The 23,083-nt window shown below is 32.5% G+C and overlaps 1 protein-coding gene and 1 long non-coding RNA gene across 4 annotated transcripts; both read left to right on the top strand.

Annotated features, from left to right (window-relative positions):
• The first annotated feature begins 7,594 nt into the window (after positions 1-7,594).
• On the top strand, positions 7,595-12,971 carry LOC114168909 (cellulose synthase-like protein H1). The gene is made up of 10 exons (XM_085669059.1): positions 7,595-7,905; positions 8,123-8,450; positions 10,021-10,143; positions 10,463-10,579; positions 10,715-10,927; positions 11,068-11,176; positions 11,371-11,558; positions 11,803-12,153; position 12,305; positions 12,356-12,971. The coding sequence occupies exons 1-10, from the start codon at positions 7,649-7,651 to the stop codon at positions 12,907-12,909; spliced, it is 2,241 nt and encodes a 746-aa protein (XP_085525185.1). The 5' UTR covers positions 7,595-7,648; the 3' UTR covers positions 12,910-12,971.
• Positions 12,972-14,845: 1,874 nt separating this feature from the next.
• Positions 14,846-22,397, top strand: LOC146881719 (uncharacterized). Of its 3 annotated transcripts, none has more exons than XR_014986549.1 (6): positions 14,846-16,201; positions 17,044-19,607; positions 19,681-21,385; positions 21,512-21,822; positions 21,916-22,016; positions 22,104-22,397. It is a non-coding gene; the product is annotated as an uncharacterized LOC146881719 (long non-coding RNA). The 3 variants fall into 3 exon arrangements; XR_014986550.1 differs by having other exon boundaries at positions 14,848-16,201; positions 19,681-19,891; positions 20,526-21,822; XR_014986548.1 differs by having other exon boundaries at positions 19,681-21,822.
• The last annotated feature ends 686 nt before the right edge of the window (positions 22,398-23,083 follow it).

The following is a 23,083-nucleotide window of genomic DNA, read 5'->3' as shown; positions in this document are numbered from 1 at the left end:
CCATTTTAAAACTAACAATTAGTATCTAGAGCAAGGTTCTTGAAAGATATTCAAGTTTGATAAAAAAAATCTTTTGAAATGCCTAAATATAAACTCCCTTTTGTTGAAGGTGCCTCTATTCATAGACCACCTATGTTTGTGGCCTAAACTATCAGTTTTGGAAAATAAGGATGCAAATTTTCATTGAATCTATAGACAAAGGGATTTGGGATGCAATAATTAATGGACCATATACTCCTAAATGTCTTGTTGAAAATAAGCAGGTGGACAAGCCTTGGACGGAATGGACAGGGATGAAGGAAGGAGAAGAGCTCATTATGATTGCAATGCCAAGAATATCATCACTTCATCTTTGAGTATGGATGAATTTTTTAGGGTCTCCCAATGTAAGAGTGCAAAGGAAATGTGGGATGTCCTAGAAGTTACACATGAGGGAACGAATGAAGTGAATAGAGCAAGGAAGCATGCATTGATTCAAGAGTATGAGCTTTTCAAGATGCAAAAAGGAGAGTCCATAGCTAAAGTTCAAAAAAGGTTCACTCACATAGTCAACCATCTCATGGGTCTAGGCAAAGAATTTGACAAAGAGGAGCTAAACATAAAAGTGATAGTGTGTATTTATAGAAATTGGCAACCAAAGGTGACTGCCATATCTGAATCCAAGGATTTATCCATCATCACCACCATAGTTGTACTGTTTGGCAAACTAAGAGAGCATGAGATTGAAATGCAAAGGCTAAGTGAGCTTGAGTCAAGTGAGAAGAATGTAAAAACCATAGCCTTAAAGGCTAGCTCCAAGAAGAGTGATGAAACCGAGGAAGAGGCTGTTGAATCAAGTGATAATGAGAACTTGAATCTACTAGTCAAGAGGTTTGGGAAGTATCTCAAGAGGAAAGGCAACAAAAGGTAATCAAATGAGGTATATTTCTAAACAAAATGATTCAAGCAATACTTATAAATTCTCATGTTATAATTGTGGGAAGCAAGGACATATGAAGATTGAATATCCTAATGTTAACAAAGAGAAGGAGAAGCTTGGTGACAGGAGAAAAGAGATAAAGGCCAAGGAAAGACATGCCTACATTGCTTGGGAGGACAATGATGATTCAACAAGTACTTCATCTCAATAAGGAAGTGAGGAAGCAAATCTATGTCTCATGGCCGAATATGAATCATCCTCATCAAGCCAAGTAAGTTCCTTGTCATCTAAAGATAAAAATAACTATATACATTCACAGCCCAATATACATACATCATCCAAGCATGTTATGACCTCCCAATCAATATACTAAGACTCGACTCGACTCATCCGGATACATATAATCTGGTCGAATTCAGCGGATGCTCGCACTTGTGGTGGATATCTCTGCTCACCCCCGAGCTATGTGTTACAAGTGTTACAAGTGTTACAATGAATCAATTCCCTCACACACAAGGTTAACCCTTAATGAATTTCAGGCCTCCTACTACTCTTAACACAGGAGTCAGTCTGCTCTAAGTGAGACTAATTGACTCCTTAGAGTGTCAGGATTACCTTAAATCCTTACCAAATTATATAGATGGGGCACCACCATGGACACCCACTAATAGGGGCCATGGAATTACGTCCCGACCACTGAAGCACGACCCTGAAATCCCATCTACAGATTTCAAGGAATTACGCATTGACCACAGACCAATCATGTTCAATCAATCAAGTAATGTTTACCATACACAATATCTCATGCTAACCCTTACAACCCATTCTCATTCATAACAAAATGTTGAATCCATACCAACTCATCCTTCACAAACAGTGAATATATATTTGTATTTCATATCAATACCATGTCTCCTTGATACCAACCATCTCATTTAAATCGCATGCCAAGTTTATACGAAACCCATCATCGACAATCCATGAATCACATCATTCATGCATAATCATTTATCACATGCTTTTAATATAACAATTAGATTCAAGCCAGTAATAACCATTCAAGATTAGAGAAACAACCAAACTACAGCGATATTGCGATAAAAACTGCTCTCACTAAAGAGATCTGATTCAAGATCGGACCGGTCAAAGTCAAAATCTATGTGTTAAGGATCAGCTGTTAAAATATCAGCTCGATCCAACGGTTAACGAAGTAGTAACTTTCATTTTACGAAAAGTGTGCAGTTTTGTCAACAACACAAATTCATTGACCTTGCGATAAAAATTGCTCTCACTACAGAGCTCCGATTAAAGATCCGACCGGTCAAAGTAAAGAATTATGTGTTAAGAATCAGCTGTTAAAATTTTAGCGCGATCCAACGGTTAACGTAGTAGAAATCTTCATTTTACGAAAAGTGTGCAGTGTAGAAAAAGAGTAGCGTCACATCAATCAAACATACTTACACACCATACATTTTTATTCGACCAACAACCTCATTCAAGCATCACAACCATACAACAGACCAAAAATCGACAAAATAACTTTAAAAACATAAACCCTATCTTCCCTTACCTGAAAAGAGCTAGTCAAAACGACCTCGACCCTTAAGCGAATTAGCAAGATAGCTCCAAGAGCATATTTAAGAGCTGAAAATCTCAATACAGAGGAAGCACGAGATTATTACGAGGAACCCTAACGACAAGCATGAAGATTAAACTAAAAGAGAAGAGTATGCATCAGAAGTAACTTACGTGAGTGAAATAAATGGGTTGAACTCAGTTGAACTTGGATGAACCCCAAACCCTAGCAGAGGAACGTTACTGTTCAAAGAGAAAGGAGACTATTTTTCTGAAAGTGAGAAGAATGAAAGTGTTTCAGCTGGTTTAGGGGCTTTGGTTCCTTATGGGCCAGCCCTAGGCCCAACTTATTTGGGGCAGTCCTTTAAAATAAAGGTAGTAAAGTAAGTGAGCCTTACATTAACCCAACTCGCCCTTTTTTTGGCGAGCTGGTCCGGCAGGTAAGAACCGCTTTAACATTCCTAACCTCAGTAATCAATATTTATTTCAAAATAAATATTATTTAAGAATTATTTAAATAAATGTTAATATATCAAATGATAGTGTTGTTATTATTATAAGTGTTTTTTTAATTATAAAAAAATGTTACTCTAAATAATTTTTGCTAAATAGTTTTTTAATTTCTTAAAAAATTTATAATAATTATTTTTATTTTTAGTGTTTAAATATAAAACTTTTAAATTTATCTAAATAAATATAATATTATTATTATTATTATTCTATAAAAAAATAAAAAATAAAAGACCCGTGCAGCACGGTTTAGAGACTAGTTTCTCCCTAAAGTAATGAAATAGTAAGTTATATCATTGAATGTCTTTTTAAGTATTTTTAACAAAGAGAAGTATGGACATAAAAAAGAAAAAGGATCAAGAACCGTATACAAACATTTTTAATATAAGAGAGTCTTGGTCTTAAATTTATAACTTAAATTTTACAAATAAGAAAAATCATAATATGTGTCTTAAATTTAAAACTCAAAAAATCTCATCTTACATAAGATGGTGATTCTCGAGAAGAAAAAAAAAACACATTTAAGTATATAACTAAATTAACTTGTTGAGTTTTAAAAGATTAAAATATAAATAAAATTATCAATTAACGTACTATGATAAAATATAATATATTAAAGTCCTAATAAAATTCTTATAGGTGCAATTGTCTTATGTAATCCGTGATTCAACATAATATTTACTGTTAAAACTATTTAAGCATTGTAGCGAAAGAGGAGTGATCCTTTTACATTAAAGTTAAGAAGTTCACAACTTAAAAAATTAACATATTTTAATTAAACTTTGTTATTTTTTTTAATATTAAACATCAATATATATTATTATATTATTACGACTGAGTGTTAAAACATCCTCATATATAATATTAATATATTGATTATCAATAGTTGTTTTCCTTCTTGTCTGTAAAATATATCAATTCTTTGTACATATAGTATAGACAAAAAGTAATATATTATTGTGTTTAAACAAGGGAAAGTGGATCCAGAGGAAATATTTACTTTGGCACAATTAAATGCTTGGACATGGATGAAATACAAAGTTTCACATGTCCATTTCTCTTATAATGATTGGAATTTGTGCCCAATTGAGTGCATCAAATCAATAACGTAGAATCCTCTAATCAAAATATGATATGGAGGAAACATGTGTTATAACCCACTCAGACTATTCAGTCTAGAGGTTTCTTTTGCTTTATGCAGAATATTTCACAGGGGAAGTCTTCAAAGGTGTAATGATTTACTGGACGCACAATACTTTGCTGTTTACTGATCAGGAAGCACTCAAATAGATCATGAACGTATTGAATCTAGCACTGGACTAAAGGAATGAATCCAATAATTGTCAATGTGTACCAACTTGAATAAGTTCCTACGAGTGGATATTCTTAAGATGGTACTTTTTAGTTGTACTTTGAATATGTAGGTCCTCTATTTGTCTTTGATCTTTTTGCTAGACACATCAATTAGGTTGTTTTGTTTATCTAAGAACCTCAATGTAAAATCAGGATCTGTATAAGGGTTGAGGCACCCCTAAAGTGTCTCTGTATATATATTAATATTCTTTGCTGATCAAAAAAAAATATTAGCTTTTGGTCACACATTTTTAGGGCAACTTTTCCTTGACTGAGAATTAAATGTTGGAAAACAATTGGATAACTACTTTTTTTACCACTTTTCTGACTACTTAACGTGGTATTACGTTTTTTATTTTACATTTTTTTCTCAATGTACCTTCTAGTAGTACAGTCTTGTAGAGAAAATGTAAAACTGTCAAACATGCGTGGGGAAAATTCACATTCACTTATCTCATTCTTCCAAACAGAAGTGTTGTTTCATTTTCATGTGAACCTGAAGTTCCATTTTTGGACTAAAAATTACCCAATCTCTACCCCGTTTGTGGAGGTTCCCATTTTCGAACCTAATCCTTTACTGTCATTTTCGAACCCTAATCTCATTTCATTGCACCCATGAAGGGACCTATCAGATGTGTGCATTTGGGGAGGTTTTATTTTGCATTCCTCCCAACTTTTCGTCAACAACCCATGAAATTTCCCTCTCGTCTGAACTCTGCAACCCATAACCTTAAAATTTTGAAAACAATCCCTTCATATTGGTGTCAAGTTTGCAATCGCTAACCGAAGGCTTTAGCTATTCATGTTTTTTCATGGTTCCTGGTCAGAGATTTGGGAAAAAACTTGGCTGCCACATTTTTAAACTTAACTTGCAACTGAAGAGCAATTAACTTGTAACTTATGAAGGAGTTTTTGTACAAAATAAAATTGTCAGTTTTCCATATTGTATCAGGAAACACAATTCCCTTCCTAACTAAAGTGGTGGACTCCACCTGTGCACACCATTACTAGAGCCTATCCCACTTGGGTCCACAAGGTATAGGTGCATTTGGGAAAAACTTGGCTGACACACTTTTGAACTTAACTTCCAACTGAACAACAATTAATTTGTAACCCACAAAGTAATTTTTGCACAAAATAAAATTGTCAGATTTTCATATTGCATTCTGAAACACAATTCCCTCCCTAACTAAAGTGGTAGACCCCACCTGTGCACACCACTACTAGAGCTCATCCCACTTGGGTCCACAAGATATAGGTGCATTTGGGGAAAATTTTGGCTGATATATTTTTAAACTTAACTTGCAGCTGAAGAATAATTAACTTGTAACCCACAAAGGAAATTTTGCACAAAATAAAATTGTCAGATTTCCATATTGCACTAGAAAACACAATTCCCTTCTTAACTAAAGTGGTGGATGCCACCTAGGAACACCACTACCAGAGCCTATCCCACTAACATGTGTTGTGAAACATGTTAGGAAGTTAGTTGTATTCACTAATGTAGTGTCCAAACACTGCTAATATATGTATGCAAAAAGTATTGTATGGGTGACAAATTAATGGTGCAAAAAGTATTGTATGGGTGCAAAAAGTATATATGTGGCTATTTCTTTAGTTGCATGTTAACTTGACATCTCCAGACTAAATAATTCTAAAATTGTCTTTTGCACAAAGTCCTTATTTCGTAAGTAGTTAATTGTCATTGTGATAGAATTAATTTCAGATATCTATTAGGGAGGGAATTGAGTTTCCTCCTGCACTTTCCAAGTATGTCAATTTTTATCTTTGTGCAAAAACTCCTCCGTGGGTTACAAGTTAATTGCTCTTCAATTGCAAGTTAAATTTAAAAATGTGACAGCCAAGTTTTTCTCCGAAGTGCACCTACACCTTGTGGACCCAAGTGGCATGGGGTCCGGTAATGGTGTGCACAGGTGGGATCCACCACTATAGTTAGTGATGGAATTGTGTTTCCTGATGCAGTCTGGAAATCTGGAAATTTTATGTTGTTCAAAAACTCCTTCGTGGGTTACAAGTTAATTGTTCTTTAGTTGCAAGTTAAATTTAAAATTGTACCACGCAAATCTTTCCCCAAATGCACCAAACCTTATGGACCCAAGTAGGATGGGGTCTAGTAGTGGTGTGCACAAGTAGTATGGGTTGTAGAGTTCAAATGAGAAGGGAACTTCATAGGTTGTCAACGAAAAGTTAGGGGGAAAGAAAAATAAAACCTCCCTAAACACACACATTTGGTGGGTGTCTTCGTGGGTACAATGGAATGGGATTAGGGTTCCAAAATGACAGCAAAGGATTGAGATCCAAAATGGGAGCTTCAACAAACGGGATAGAGCTTGGATAATTTTGAGTCCAAAAATGAAAAGTTCAAGAAAACAACAATGAAAAATTTTCACATGAAAAGGAACAATAATTTTGTTTGAAAGAATGGAGGTAAGTAAATGTGAATTTTTCCCACCACGTGTGTCCGACAATTTTACATTTTGTTTACGACAATTTTACATTTCCTTTACGATACTGTACCACTAAAAGGTACATTGAAAAAAAAAATAAAATAAAAACGTACTGGCACGTTAGATAGTAAAAAAAGTGGTAAAATAGTAGACATCCCATGTTTTCCTTAAATGTTCCATCCATGAAAACCAACATCTTGAATTACAAATCTTGCAGCAATTTGTGACCCGTGTGGTCGAAAATGCTTTGGAAGACTGAGATGGGACCGTAATGCAGAAAAACACTGATCATTAACGATCACCTTCACATCACATGTAATTTTTATCTTGTCCTTCTCCTCTGGTGGTCCTCTCCCAACACCGATTCCTGTGTACGGTATGGTTTTCTGTATGTAACACAACCACATGGACCAGTATCTTGTGTTACAGATAGTGCCCTAGTAATTTACGTAATGCGATGGATCACAACTTTTTCTCTGACATGTATCTATCTCTCTATATCTCGCTTCTTCTCTTTCAGACGAATATATGGGGTGCTAAAACGTTACCCAGATGGCCAATGAAACAAGTTACTAGAAAACGAGGTACAAAATAACCATCCAATAATTGAGCTGTCTGCTGCCACAATAACAACAAAGAAGAATCTAGGGCCGGCCGGTAACTGTTAAGTTTTAACTGTCAATTCTTTGTCTGTTACCTAGCACGTGACCAATTACAATTTTTTTACGACACTCATTTGTTTATTTTAAATACACGTTCCTTCGTAGTCATCATCGTATTCACACACACACTCAGAGCTCTCTTAGCACCTTGGCTCATATCAATGGCCAACAAAAACTCTTTCCCTCTCTATGAGAAACACCGGTACAAGTACACTTATAAAAGGGTAACGGAGAGCTTGCTTTTGATCCTTCTCTTGTTGCTGCTTGGTTACCGCGTTATCTCTGTCAACAACTACTCATTCCCTTGGTTTGTTGCTTTTGTCTGCGAATCATGGTTCACCATCTCTTGGTTTTTCACCCTCTCCACTCAGTGGAGTCCAGCACTAATCAAAACCTACCCAGAACGTCTCTTACAAAGGTATATATTACAGTGTGTTTGTTAATTTTTGTTATATATTATAATATAGTATAAGATTCCTTGCACTAACGTTAACAAATCATATTTACATTAATACAGTCTAAAAGTACTGGTGAGGACAACCAAAATATATGATTTTTCAAAATGTTTTAATGTATAGACTGCATGTTTTTGTCTTTGGTGATGCATTGTTGGTATTAGTGAATTTTGTGAGCAGTGTGCAGGAGCTTCCACGAGTGGATATGTTTGTGACAACAGCGGATCCTGTGCTTGAACCACCTATTATCACAGTGAACACTGTGTTGTCTCTGTTGGCACTTGATTACCCACCTCACAAGCTTGCATGTTATGTCTCTGACGATGGTTGTTCCCCTCTTACCTTCTACGCTCTTCAAGAAGCCTCCAAATTTGCAAAGTTTTGGGTACCATTCTGCAAGAAACACAATGTGCAAGTTAGAACTCCGTTCAGATACTTCTCTGCCAAACCAGAAGTCTCCACAGCCAGCAACACACCAGAGTTCATACATGAATGGTTACAGATGAAGGTAAGTATTCCATAATTTATACATTATTTTGATCTTTTTTTTTCCTGTAAAAGTTACATTAAAATTATATTTTAAGCTTTATGAGAAAGATTTCGAATATATTTAGCATATAATTATTATCCATATCAAGTATTATTTTATAAAGACTTTATAAAAGGAACTGTTCTATCCAATATTTTATATAAGAATCAATTAATTAATTTTCAAGATTAAGAAAATACTTAATATTTCAATATTAATATTGTTTTTAAATTGTATATATTTGTTAAATTATTGCTAACATTTATGAGACACTTTTTTTTCAATTATTTTAAGCGCTTCAAATTATCTCATCATTAATTTAACTTTTATTTAATATTCATGTCAATGATCAAAGTAAAAATTCTTAAAGTTTTCCGTATACAAAATAAAGTTAGACTTAGAAAAAGTCTAGAATATAAATGTATTTTATTTATATTTTACTGGGAAAAAAATGAGTCGTAACAAAAAATATTTTTGTCAAATAAATAATTAACATTGAAGACATTCTCAATTTCTCATAAAAAAGAATTCAGCTACTAGATTTTAGAAGATTATTTTAGCATACCATTTTTTTTTGTAGATTTTAATAAATATATAGGAATGTAATAACTTATAACATTTCTTTTAAAGATTAGATTTGTTGTTTTTTATTTTAATGAATATCTATGATGAGAATTAAAATATTTGAAAGAACTTTATGCAATTATAATATTGAAAACTCTGATTTTCTAGAAAAAGTTTGAAACTGTAAGAGATAACAAAAGAAATTCTAAAATTTAGTAATGGAAATTAAAATCAATATGGTTTTCAATATTTTACTACTTAAAGGATTTTATCGTCAAATTCTTTTCATATATCTACATTATACTAAGATGCATTAGCATCATCTTGTATCACATTTGTTTAGATCAAACAATAGACTTAAAAATATGATTTTTGCTAACTAATAATATTAAATCCGAAATCTTAATTGATAAAGATAAGATTGGTCTACTAAGTTAATCTTAGAGAAGCTACGTAAGATTGGAAGATAAATAGGATAAATTATTTTACTAATATTTATATTATTCGACAAATAAAGAAAAGATTATATGTAATGCCAAAAATACAAGTTTTTGGCTACTAATATAAAAGAGAATGAGAGGTTAAAAAAAATCTCACCGGTTTGAATGAAACTGTGGGTATAGTGTGATATTTATATATCTTATACTAAAACATTAGAAAATATTCATCGTAATTAATTAATCTTAAAAAAAAACTGTAATATGTTAAAATATAGTTAAATACCATATCACAAGTTTTTTGTTATGTTCCGAAACTCGGTAATTCTATCAAATACAGTAAAACGTATTTACGTTAATTTTAAAATCTTAGTAGATTACATTTTCTCTAAACTTTTAATCTGATTTTTATTGAAAAAAAAAATCCAAATAGAGAGTATATAATTAATTAAAGACAAACAACAGACTAAAATCAATAAAATAGTAACTAAGTTATGGTGTCTCTGACCACAAAGATTCAAAATGGTTGTCTTGTTGTGTGTTGGCAGAATATGTATGATGATCTTAGCCAAAAAATAGAATTGGAAGCATCCCAAAAATCAAATCCAAGTCATGGAAACTTTGCTGTTTTTTCAAACACTGAGAGGACAAATCATCCATCCATAATCAAGGTATATATATATAGAATTAATTATTTACGCCATTTCTTGAACTATTCAACAATATCAAACAAATTTCATAGTTTCTATATTCATCTGCATCATATATGTTTATCTTCTCTGTCATATAATTGTTATTATATATCTTCTCTTTTGTCATGTAATTGTTTTTAAATCAATTCTATTTTATATATATTAATTTTCATATTTTATAATTTTAAGATAACATTTTTATTACTCAATGAGATATATGAACAAAACCCTGGCATGTTATATTTAACTTTAGTTTAAAACAAAATACCACTGCTTACTTATACTAAGAATTTGTAAGGTTATATGGGAGAACAAAGAAGACCTTGAAGATGGGTTACCTCATTTGATCTATATATCTAGAGAGAAGAGGCCAAAACATTCTCATCATTTCAAAGCTGGTGCCATGAATGTATTGGTGAGAAACTTGTCTTTTTTTTGTTTTTCTGATATATCTCAATGGTGAATCTCTCACTTCATCTCTTTGCCATGCTTTTAATCACAAACTCATAATCTTTTTGGTAATTCAACGTCCAACAAAATTATATTTCAGACAAGAGTCTCTGGGTTGATAACCAATGCTCCCTTTATGCTGAACGTGGACTGTGACATGATTGTTAATAATCCAAAGATTGTTCATCATGCATTGTGCATTTTACTTGATCCCAAAGGACAAAAAGAAGTTGCATTTGCTCAATTTCCCCAACAATTCTACGCTACATTGAAGGACGATCCTTTTGGAAACCAGATGACAATTTTGATTAAGGTGATTGGAATTAAATACTAATCTTTACAGAAGAAAAGAAAAAACCCTTTTCAATATATATATATATATATATATATATGTATGTATATAAGTTAGGTCAATTTATTACTTCTAAGAAAATCTCTTTCTATATAATGCAGTACTTGGCAGCTGGATTAGCTGGGCTGCAAGGGCCTTTCTACGCAGGAACAAACTGCTTCCATAGAAGAAAAGTTATATATGGTCTTTCTCCAGATGACCTTGACAAGGGTACATGTTACATTCATACTTTCATGTTTTCATGATACTATTGTAATTTAGTAGCATGTTCAGTGTATAGTTTGTGTTTTAATCCTGTATATATAAAAGTAAAAATTCAAGTGTGATGTTCCTGTAAAAACTATATTAAGAACATTTTCCATGGCTTCCATGGTTTATCTTACGCATTCCAGCAATTTTTTCAGGAAACAGCATATCAGAAAAGGAATTAAAACAAAAATTTGGAGCTTCAAAAGAGCTTATGAAGTCAGTTGCTTGTGCATTGGAAGGAAGGACATATTCACCAAATGCTGTTAATATTGTAAACGTTATTGAGGCAGCAAGCCAAGTTGCTGGTTGTGGATATGAATATGGCACAGGATGGGGCAAACAGGTATTCAAATAAGGATGAGAAATAACTGTATAAAGTTTACTTCTCTTCAGTCCAAAGTTTCACATCGATTAGAGATAAATTCAATTTATAGTATAGAAGTGAGTGTAAACTTCATCTTACAAATTTTAAAAAATTATGTTTAAAATATACTTTTTAACACTAAAATAATTTGATATTTTTTTCATATAAAAATACATATATATTAATGAAATTGAAGGTGAAATTGGTTGATCGGAAATTATAGGTGGGTTGGATATATGGATCCCTAACAGAGGACGTGCTTACTGGACTGACAATCCATGAAAGAGGTTGGAGATCAGAAATGTGTACACCAAACCCAATTGCCTTCACGGGCTTTGCTCCAGGAGGTGGCCCAACTACGATGGCCCAACAGAAGAGATGGGCCACAGGGGTGCTGGAGATCTTTGTAAGCAAGCACTGTCCTATTTTTGGCACCCTTTTTCATAAGCTTACTTTGAGACAGTGCATAGCATATATGTGGATTCACAATTGGGGACTGCTACCAGCGTTTGAAGTATGTTATGCATGTCTTCTTGCACACTGCATCATCACCAATTCCAATTTATTGCCACAGGTAAACAAATCAAACAACAACAACCTTTAAACAAAACACAAATCCAAGTGTAGTTTATTAGTAGAGTCCTAAATTTGTTGCACATAATTATATTTTGTTTTTTATTCAATTCCAAAGGTCAACATTGTACTATGCTTATATCTTTGTTTAGGGTTTAGGGTTTATAATATGAAGATTAACTTCGGATTGTGTTTAATTCAAGGCCTTGGAATGTGTATTCCAGTTGCTATTCTTGTAATTTACAAGGTATACACTGTATCAGTGTATTTAGCAGAAGGGTTATCAATAAAAGCATGGTGGAATAATCAAAGGATGTCAAGAATAACACCCATGAATGCTGGTTTCTGTGCTTTTCTGAGTGTCCTACTTAAGATTTTAAGAATGTCTGAAACTGTGTTTGACGTAACAAAGAAAGATTTACCTCCAACAAATGATGTTGGAGATGACAAGGATGGTGGCAGGTACACCTTCGATGAATCCCTAGTTTTCTTGCCAGGCACTACCATTTTGCTGTTGCATTTGTCATCAATAACTATCAGGTTATTAGGAACGCGACCAGTGGTGGCAATTCAAAGCAAGAACGAGTGTGGAATTGGTGAGATTTTTTGTAGTGTTTATTTGATTATTTGTTATTGGCCATTTCTGAGGGGATTATTTGAGACAGGAAAATATAGGATTCCCTTGTCTACAATATACAAATCAATTGTCTTAACAGGTCTCTTTGTACACCTTTCTAGAAAAACTGTTGCTGCTTGATCAGGTTTAGAAACTATGGAAAAAACAATGAATATGGTGAATATGAGAAAATATTTTGTTAATATCTGGCATAACGTAATGTTGTCCGTTTTGAATTTGATAAGTTTATATATATGTAGTATACATGGGTTATGATTATACTTGTGGGCAGATTGTGGTTCCATATGATTATATACCACTTTAACTCTAAAACCTTAAGGCATGGGTTATGATTATAGTCATTGAGAAATTGTGGTTTCATATGGTATATGACATTAGTCTTACACATATAAAACATTTGACATCACTTTAACTCCAAAACCTTAAGATAATGGTGTTATGGGTCTTTACTCTTATATAGTATTTAACTTTGTTTATTTTATTCAGTGTGGGACTTTTGACTTACACTTGGACTTTTTCCTAACATAATTTCACTATGTGCTTATTCAAAAAAATTTTAAAATAAATATAATTATGTGCATCGTATTCCATGAGTTATATTTTTATGTTTTTATAATGTAGCTATTCATTTAACTGTTTATTTATAGACATGGATATACTATGTTTTTAGGAACAAGATAGTTAATTATACCTTGGGCATATTATTAAAATATTTGTTATTATAATTTACTATTATTTTCGAAAAAAAATAAGTGGGTATGTATTAATACGTATTTCCAAATTTTCCATACGAATTTAAGCATACACCGAGATAGAAAATTAACTTTAATATAATCTTTTAAATTTTCAATATGGATCTAATTGTAATTAGCATCAAAATAGTTATTCAACATATTGTCACAAATTTTTATGCTTTCCACACCGTCAATAAAATTATAATTAAATATAACATGTATATTAGCTACTTCATATGTTTCAAAGGTTAGGAACTTTCAACTAAATTAAATATAAAGAGCTATCATAATAGCGAAAATTTAAATATGAAGTGTGTTAAAATTAGAGTAGTGATTGGTACGATCACAATCATGAGTCCTTGTTAGTTAATTATTAGAAAATGATTACTCAAATAATACTAATAATAATATAAATATGAAATAATATAATAATAATTATTAAATCAATAATAATATAAAGACAATATATAAAACAATGAATATTAATCAGAGATCAACAATTATAATAATAATAATAATAATAATAATAATAATAAATAAAAGATAAAAGGTAAGGAGTAGAAATATCCTAGGTTGAGGCACCCATAGCGCTATCCTTAGAGAGAAAACGCCCCTACTGCACAGGGCTAAACAAATACACAATCATATGTGTTTCAAATCAAATGCATTTCTCTCCCAAGATACAACAACCCACCAGATCGATCGAGTGCAGCGAAGGATCTCCGAACCTTATGAACACCACTGTCTTAAAGATAATATAAAGAATAAAGAATAACACTTTTAAGAAAAACTCTAGTGTTTGTTGTCTCTGTTGTGTCTTTCCCCATACACTTAGGTGGTATTTATAGATAGAAAAGGGATACAAAGAAGTAAATAGTAATAAGAATATAGCCGTTTGCCATTAAAAACATTAACCCATAAATTAAATATCTATAAAAATATAAGTAACAATAAAATTTTTATTTTAATTATTTATTTTTTAAATTATAATAAAATATTTCTAACAAAAAAATTTTTAAGATAATCAAATTTGATTGAATGAAAAAAAAAAATCAGCCCAAAACAAATAGTAAAGTACGTACTAAAACGTTGTTGCTGTTTATTACTAATACTATCAATATATTTTTCAAATGCATTTTTATAATTACAATTTTAAAAATAGAATAAGCATTTTCAATTTAAGCAAACAACTGGACTACATAAATCAACAAAATAATTTTTTGGATCTTAACCAAACAAGATTGTTTAAACCACTCAATATATATATATATATATATATATATATATATATATATATATATATATAAAATTTACACTAAGGATCTCATATACTATTCATTTGTTGCCATTTATAATTTATTATACATCTAAATTTCTATAAATAAATAAATATTTAATATCACAGTAACATTTTTTAGAGTCTTGCTAACCGGTGCCTTAAAGGTACTAGTTAAGGATAATTAATACGCATTGAATCTCGTAAAAATTCATAATTAATTGTAATATTAAAGGAAATATAACTAATGGTCATTAATATAATTTTATTTTATCTAAAGTACTAAAATGTCTGAGTGTAGTAAATGTTTAATATTTTATGAAGAATGCTAACCAGTAACTTTAAGGTACCCGTTAAGGAATCATTAATACGCATTGGTCTTACCATTCTTACATCGAAAACTGGAATAATTAAGTCCATTAATTAAAATAATATAAATGCATATCACACGCTTTATAACGACAAATTAACCTTTGAAATTTTTAAGTAATAACTTTGATACTAAATAAACACTTTGAAATCTCTAAGGTCTCTATTGAAAGTTTAGATAATTAATTTTTTTTATTGCTTACTTTGTATATTTATAATTAATAATTTCAGATATTGAAATGAAAATTATAATATGACTTCCATTTTTTGACTCTCATCATTTACTTTCTAGCGACTTAGTATGAGTCATTGATTATTTCAAAGAAAAAGATAGTGACATATTAATGAATGGTCCACACTAAGTCACATCAGAAAGTAAAGGGTGAGAGTCACAGAATTGAAGCCATAGTATGATTGTCCTTTTGAAATAGTCTATTTATTCAGATTTGGTTAAGCTAACATGAATATTGCAAAAGGTTATCGAGAAGTCAAAGAAGGAAATTCAATGAAGTCTCCTACTTCAATTGTTTTTCTTTTTTTAACTTTTTAGACATTTAACACCATTCTTAGTATTGAAGACAAGCATGTTGACAACGTTTTCGTCTTTGTGTGCTTTTATGTTTTGTTGTACTTTATTTCCCTAGCACCTCTAGGAGTGTAACCAACATGCCCTTTAGGTTATTAGACAACCTTTATAACCTTCAACAATATAGTTGGTAGAAATTTGTACACATTTTTCTCATATCTTCTTTGAATCGGTCATCCAAGGTTTTTAGTGAAAAGGTAAACGACCACACCATATTTGTATATGGTTTAGTGGCTGTGGTTCAGGTAAATGTGTTTTAATTAGAATTATAGTTATTATGTTTTGGTTTTGACTTATATTAATTATTGTTTAATGTGTGAAGGTTTGGGCTACAAGGTGGCTTTCGTTGGGAGAAATTAGCAGTGAACTAGTTTTACCCCGATTTTTGTCTTGCCCGATTGTCAAGATGAGGTGAGAGAATATTACGAAGTGCTTTGACGCAACCAGGTTTGTTATGTTTTTGACATTTGTGTAAATATAATGCTATATTCATTCAATGTGTGTTATTGACCAACTACTTCAATTTATGTACATAATGAATGAAATGAAGGACCTATTTTATTGATGTGCTAAGTTGGGAGTCCAGAACTTCAAACCCATTGTGTGTCATTTTCACCATAGTAAATGCACATTTGTAAACACTTAATACTCTAAATATGCCAACCCATGTTGGTTTTTTTTTTTTTTTGCACATTAGTTAGGCAATGTAATTTTTATTTAGGAGTTACCATATTGAGGGATTGCCTTATTGAGTATTATGTAAATGAAGGTATGTGCCATATCCTGACTGCATAAGTGCCTTCCTAGTTCAAATGTGTTATACAATACCTTAGTAGGGGTGATCTTCATTGCTTTCTTGATGCAATAAAATTTTAACTAAGATATTTTTATCCTTTTTAGTTAATGAGTGCTTCCCTATGGTTTGATGTTATGACAATGATATCCTTTTCTCAAGTACTAATTCAGGGATGATTTACTTGGTTGGCTTATTCTGTTTTCTTTCAATGGCCATATGTGCATAGTACGAACTTCATATTTGCAAACCCATGACATATGTTTTACACAGTAGTTAGCCATTGCATTTTTTAGGTGAAGACAATTGATATTGAGTATTTGGGTCAGTTTATAAACCTTAAATTCCAATTGTTGGCTACTTTGCAATTGGTAATTAGGGACCTAATTACTTGCTTATTTTTGTGGTTTTTACTGCAAAGCCATGCTGTTTGATTTTCACATTCAATAGAATATGTACGAGAAGTGAATTTATGACATTTTGTTAATATTTGCAGGTTGTTTTTGATTGGAGGTTAACGCTGGAGGAAGTAAACAATCCCATTATATCTGAGGAGTCGGGTCGTGCTGAAAACAATAACAAAAACGAATTGATAAAGAGGTTGCTTGATAATGTAAGGCTGCTATGGGAGATGAAAGACCAAATGCAGAAGATGTAAAGATATTTTTAAAGCACGTCTCTAGAAGAAGGATGTGATGAGGAGTAGAAGGTCGCTGATGATGCAAGAGATGAAAGTGGTGAACCATAGGGCGTGATTCTCCCACTACTGACGTGCATGAAACACATATCAATTTTGAGGGGAAGCACAATGGCTATGTTGATTTGTCTATTGAGGAAGTACCGTTAGAGTCTAACCACAAAGGTGTTGATGAACCTTGCATTACTGGTGAAGTAGAGGACTTTCCTAACCCTATATTTGTTGGCACAAGCAAGCTTGAAGCAAAAAATTTAATAAGCCATGTGCATGAAGATCATAGGTGTTTGATGAAGATTGATGAAGATCCACTTGAAGATTAAGTTTTGTGTGTGTTAAATATGGAAATAATATGTTAAATGTAATGTTTTGGTGTTATATCATGTTGGTAGGCTATATGACATAAGTTAGATGTCTTGTGTGTCTTAGTGTGTCTCTTTTAATCTGTTAAAATGGGTTTTAACATGTTAAAAGGCTTGTAGTATATTGTTTGTGGTATGAATGCATTCAGTCAGTTGAATTATTTTTCAATTGACTGATTTCACTTAAGTGAAATCAGCTGATTGTACAGAGTATTCAATCGGCTGATTTCACTTAAACCAAACCATAGATTATGTGTTTTCAAGAGCAGAGTCACATTTTTCTGAGTTTTTGAGCATGGAACTTTGTCATTCTTCTCTAGAAAACTCTCTCTCTACAATACGTAGTTGCAACTCATTGTTTGAAGATCTTGGTTAATCTTGCAGGCATTTTGGCTTATGAGTAGCTTCAAGAACACATGTATGGTTGGCTAGGGAGAGCCACCATCAGGTTTGGATGTTCTTGTGCCTTTGGTTGTTTGCCTGATGTGATTTCAGGTCTGTAAGTGTGATTCTTGTAGGGTAGTTGTCTAGATTTTTGTGAGTCAAAAATTTTGTGAGTTTCTTTGTTCAAAAGTCTAATCTTGGTGTTTGATTTGTAAAACTTTTGAATTTAGTGGAAACCAGGCTCAGGTTGTCCTAGTAAACTGGATGTAGTTATGTGATTAAGTGAACCAGTATAAAAACAACTTGCAATTCTCTTTCTCTCATCTCACTCACTTTGAATCACTTTAAAATCTCAAGAAAATCAAGTAATCCACTTCTTGCTGTGTTTTAATGCGTTCTTGTGCAATCTGAGGTTGTATAATAGTTAGAAACATTGATTGGAAAAAGTCTTGTATGTAAAAGATTCATGTTTGAGTTAAATATGCGAATTTTGTATTCTGCATAAATTCCTAGTATTTTAGCCGATTGATTTGTCTTTTTAATCAACTGTTTCATACCTCAAGAACAAATTAGTCTGATGTTTTCTTTTTTAACTGATCAAAAGTGTACTGGTCTGCTACTTTTACATTCTAACTTTCTAGTCTATTTGATTAATTGAAAAGTTTTTAAATAGCCAATTCAACCCCCCGCCCCCTCCCCTTCTTAGCTTAAATCACCATTTTAAAACTAACAATTAGTATCTAGAGCAAGGTTCTTGAAAGATATTCAAGTTTGATAAAAAAAATCTTTTGAAATGCCTGAAAATAAACTCCTTTTTGTTGAAGGTGCCTCTATTCATAGACCACCTATGTTTTGTGGCCTAAACTATCAGTTTTGGAAAATAAGGATGCAAATTTTCATTGAACTATAGACAAAGGGATTTGGGATGCAATAATTAATGGACCATATACTCCTAAATGTCTTCTTGAAAATAAGCAGGTGGACAAGCCTTGGACTGAATGGACGGGGATGAAGGAAGGAGAAGAGCTCATTATGATTGCAATGCCAAGAATATCATCACTTAATCTTTGAGTATGGATGAATTCTTTAGGGTCTCCCAATGTAAGAGTGCAAAGGAAATGTGGGATGTCCTAGAAGTTACACATGAGGGAACAAATGAAGTGAATAGAGCAAGGAAGCATGCATTGATTCAAGAGTATGAGCTTTTCAAGATGCAAAAAGGAGAGTCCATAGCTGAAGTTCAAAAAAGGTTCACTCACATATTCAACCATCTCATGGGTCTGGCAAAGAATTTGACAAAGAGGAGCTAAACATAAAAGTGATAAAGTGTATTGATAGAAATTGGCAACCAAAGGTGACTGTCATATCTGAATCCAAGGATTTATCCATCATCACCACCATAGTTGTACTATTTGGCTAACTAAGAGAGCATGAGATTGAAATGCAAAGGCTAAGTGAGCTTGAGTCAAGTGAGAAGAATGTAAAAATCATAGCCTTGAAGGCTAGCTCCAAGAAAAGTGATGAAACCGAGGAAGAGGCTGTTGAATCAAGTGATAATGAGAACTTGAATCTACTAGTTAAGAGGTTTGGGAAGTATCTCAAGAGGAAAGGCAACAAAAGGTAATCAAAGGAGGTACATTTCTAAACAAAATGATTCAAGCAATACTTATAAATTCTCATGTTATAATTGTAGGAAGCAAGGACATATGAAGATTGAATATCCTAATGTTAACAAAGAGAAGGAGAAGCTTGGTGACAGGAAAAAAGAGATAAAGGCCAAGGAAAGACATGCCTACATTGCTTGGGAGGACAATGATGATTCAACAAGTACTTCATCTCAATAAGGAAGTGAGGAAGCAAATCTATGCCTCATGGCCGAATATGAATCATCCTCATCAAGCCAAGTAAGTTCCTTGTCATCTAAAGATAAAAATAACTATTACCAATTGTTGCATGACTTTGAAGAATTGCATAGTGAGGCAAACAAAAATGCTGCCATGAACAATCAACTAAGAGGATTAAATAACTGACTAGAAAATAGAGTTAGCCAACTAGAATCAGAAACAGTCGACTTAAAAACTAATTTCGAACATTTGGAAATGATTTACAGTAATTCAGTTGATTGTTCTGAAAAATAGTTGGTTATAAAACCTTGTGAAAACTGCACTACTTTCGAAAATCAAGTGAAATATCTTTTGAAAACCTGTTCAAACTTCACAAGAGGAAAAGCAAACCTGGAAGTTATTCTTGGCTCTCAAAATTGTGTTTTTGGGAAGGCTAGACTTGGTTATACACCTACCCATGAAAAGAAAGGCAAAAAGTTCTCTAGTTTCTTTTCAAAGAGTGAGCCAAATGCTATGCCATTCATTTCTATCAACTATTGTATAAAGAAAGGTCATGTTCTTAAGAATTGCTATGCTAGAAAATAGGATGTACCTAAGGGATTTATGAAATGGATCCCAAAAAGATTTAGAAAGGCATAACCATGTTGGACCCAAACTATCAAAGGGTACCATGTAATGCTATGTTGTTTTGCAGGTCATAAAACATGAAAAGAAAGATCTATGGTAACTAAATAGTGGCTGCTCGAGGCATATGGTTGGTGATAAGTTCAAGTTTGCAAAGTTGGAACTGAAGGAAGAAGGCTTTGTGACTTATAGTTATAATAACAAAGGAAGGATACTTGGAAATGGTGTCATAAGCAATGAAGCCTCGTCCAACATCCACAACGTGCTTTTAGTTGAAGGGCTAAAGCACAATTTGATAAGTATAAGCCAATTGTGTGATAAAGGCTGTAAACCCTAAAGCCACTAACCTAAACCACTATTATCTGAAGGAACACTACGAAGACCACAACCGAGTACATAACGGCATAACGGGTAACAAAGCGTCGCACCACACACCTTATACAAAATAACTTGCTTACATAGCAGCAAAATAGGTCAATTATCCGGTTCCTTTAATCATAGAGACAATGTACACACTAACCGGCCACAACCGTGAAGAACAGATATGTAAGTGGTAATGATCAAAACGTGACTTTGACTTATGGAAAAATCAGTCGAAGCAGCATAAAAGAATAATGGGTCTGTAGTGTGGGCCTAATTAAGTCTAGATAGGCCTAATAAAGTTGGACCAAAATACACATTGCCAAAGCCTAACCAATGGTTTGACTTAAAGTAAAACGAGATTAATCACCTATAAATAAGGGTGGACCTTAGTAATTAAATGTACGCATATCCTTAGTGATTAAACTGAGATTTGACTTTGAGAGTTTTTGCTGACTTGATCGTCAGAGCTTTTTTTGCATGTAACCCCCCATGTTTCACCTAGTGTTCGATAATGAAAACATAGCCCGTAAGACCATGGAGTACCTATTCGAGAAGCTCCAAATTGTGGTAAGATGATGTTCGAGTCCCATAATAAAGTAATATTGTCCATGTAGGAACAAGTATGAACTTTACTTTTGACTTTGATGGTCGTTTGAATTTCATTATTTTAATCCATACTTTGTAACCTTTCAGATGTATATATGTTGAGATCAATGGACAGATACTAACGAGCACTGAAACTAGTGGCTTGCTGCCTCATTCTTCGAAGGATTTGGTGAAAGCCAAATTTGTTAGAATTGTCAATGGTTTTTTTACTACTTATATGTACCTCGTATTCTGGATTTCTTTCTGTTAACGCTTGCTTTTAATTGGTTTCAGTTTATGGCACTCTTACTTTATGATGAACATTGGTGGTGTTATGCACTCCATTAGGAATCAAAGAAATTGTATGTACTTGATTCCCTCCCCCGTGTCGTAGGAGAAAAGAGATAGATAATCATATTGTAAGTATTGTATTCATTGTTTAATTATTTGGCCAACATCAACCATGACTTGCCAAATTCACTAACATGACTTTTAACTTGGTTTTTGTGAAGGCCCACAATCTGGAACACTTGTTTTCACTGTTGTTAACTCCCCCAAAAGAGAAATCAATATTTGAAGTAATCATCGAAGACCTTCCACAACAACTATACTTGTACTCCTCGAAGTCTGGATAAATAATTCTGTAATGCTTAATTATGTGTGTCTTTTGTGATTTCAATTGTATGGTTTTTATTTCCAGGTATGATTGCGAGATTATGGTGTTAAAATATCTGCAATTGTGGGACGGTGTGAAGAAATACAACAACAAAAGCATGCTAGCTTACAGATGTGTTAGCAGAAATGCCATACTCAATTTTATAAATCATTTCATTTTTAGAATATAAAGGTTAACACATTGTACTAAAAAAGTAATTCATGATGACATGAAGATCTTCAACAATTTAGACAAGACTACATATGTCAATGGGTTTTGGATCCAGAAAATATTCACCGTGATATGATTCTTCACGTAATTCAATACAATACTTTTGATTTTCCAACACTGGATTGAATTTGTAAATAACATTTTCGTTACCATTTTAATTTATTTTAAACGAATTTGTGAACTTTAGATTAGAACTTCAATTGTGGAATGTTTCATTGTTGTAGAATTCTAGTTGGATGCACTTGATGTCATTTGCACCTCATGAACAAACATATGTTTTATTAATTTATTATTAATACTTGGTCGTGGTGGCCTTACTTTTGTCCCTACAATTAGTATTCAACATTTTTATACTGCAAAATTATTAAACAGGTTAGCCACACATTTGCAAATCATTGCTGAAATAAGTGCAAACATGTAAATGATATTTGTAAGACATTTGTAAAGCATTGGTTAAATAAGTGCTTACCCACTACATCTAATTTGCACATCATCATCCTAAATTTGTTGTTAATTTATTTGTTAATACTTGTCCCTCCTTTTGTTTATTGTGTACATGAAAAAATGTTATTTTAAGTTTAAAAATATATAAATCAAGTGTGTAATACATGTGGAAATCACTGGGAAAATAAATGCAGATCCACTTAATCTCATCAAGTGATTTTTAATTTTTAATTTTGAATATTTTGTGCATAACAATTACAGTTTCTACCCTTTAGTATGCACATGAAAGCCCCTGTTGATTAAGTCAAAAAGTTATTTTTAACTCTGGAAAAACATGTAAATGAAGTATG

This window comes from Vigna unguiculata, chromosome 11 (genome assembly GCF_037176805.1).
Source record: "Vigna unguiculata cultivar grain cowpea cultivar isolate G323 ecotype 2 chromosome 11, ASM3717680v1, whole genome shotgun sequence".
Lineage (NCBI taxonomy): Eukaryota > Viridiplantae > Streptophyta > Magnoliopsida > Fabales > Fabaceae > Vigna > Vigna unguiculata.
This window is presented reverse-complemented; position numbering and strand designations above follow the sequence as displayed.

Coding starts and splice junctions, on each gene's coding strand:
- LOC114168909 (XM_085669059.1), top strand. CDS start 7,649: ATGGCCAACAAAAACTCTTTCCCTCTCTATGAGAAACACCGGTACAAG. Junction 8,451..10,020: donor ATGAATGGTTACAGATGAAG/GTAAGTATTCCA, acceptor GTGTGTTGGCAG/AATATGTATGATGATCTTAG. Junction 10,144..10,462: donor ATCATCCATCCATAATCAAG/GTATATATATAT, acceptor AGAATTTGTAAG/GTTATATGGGAGAACAAAGA.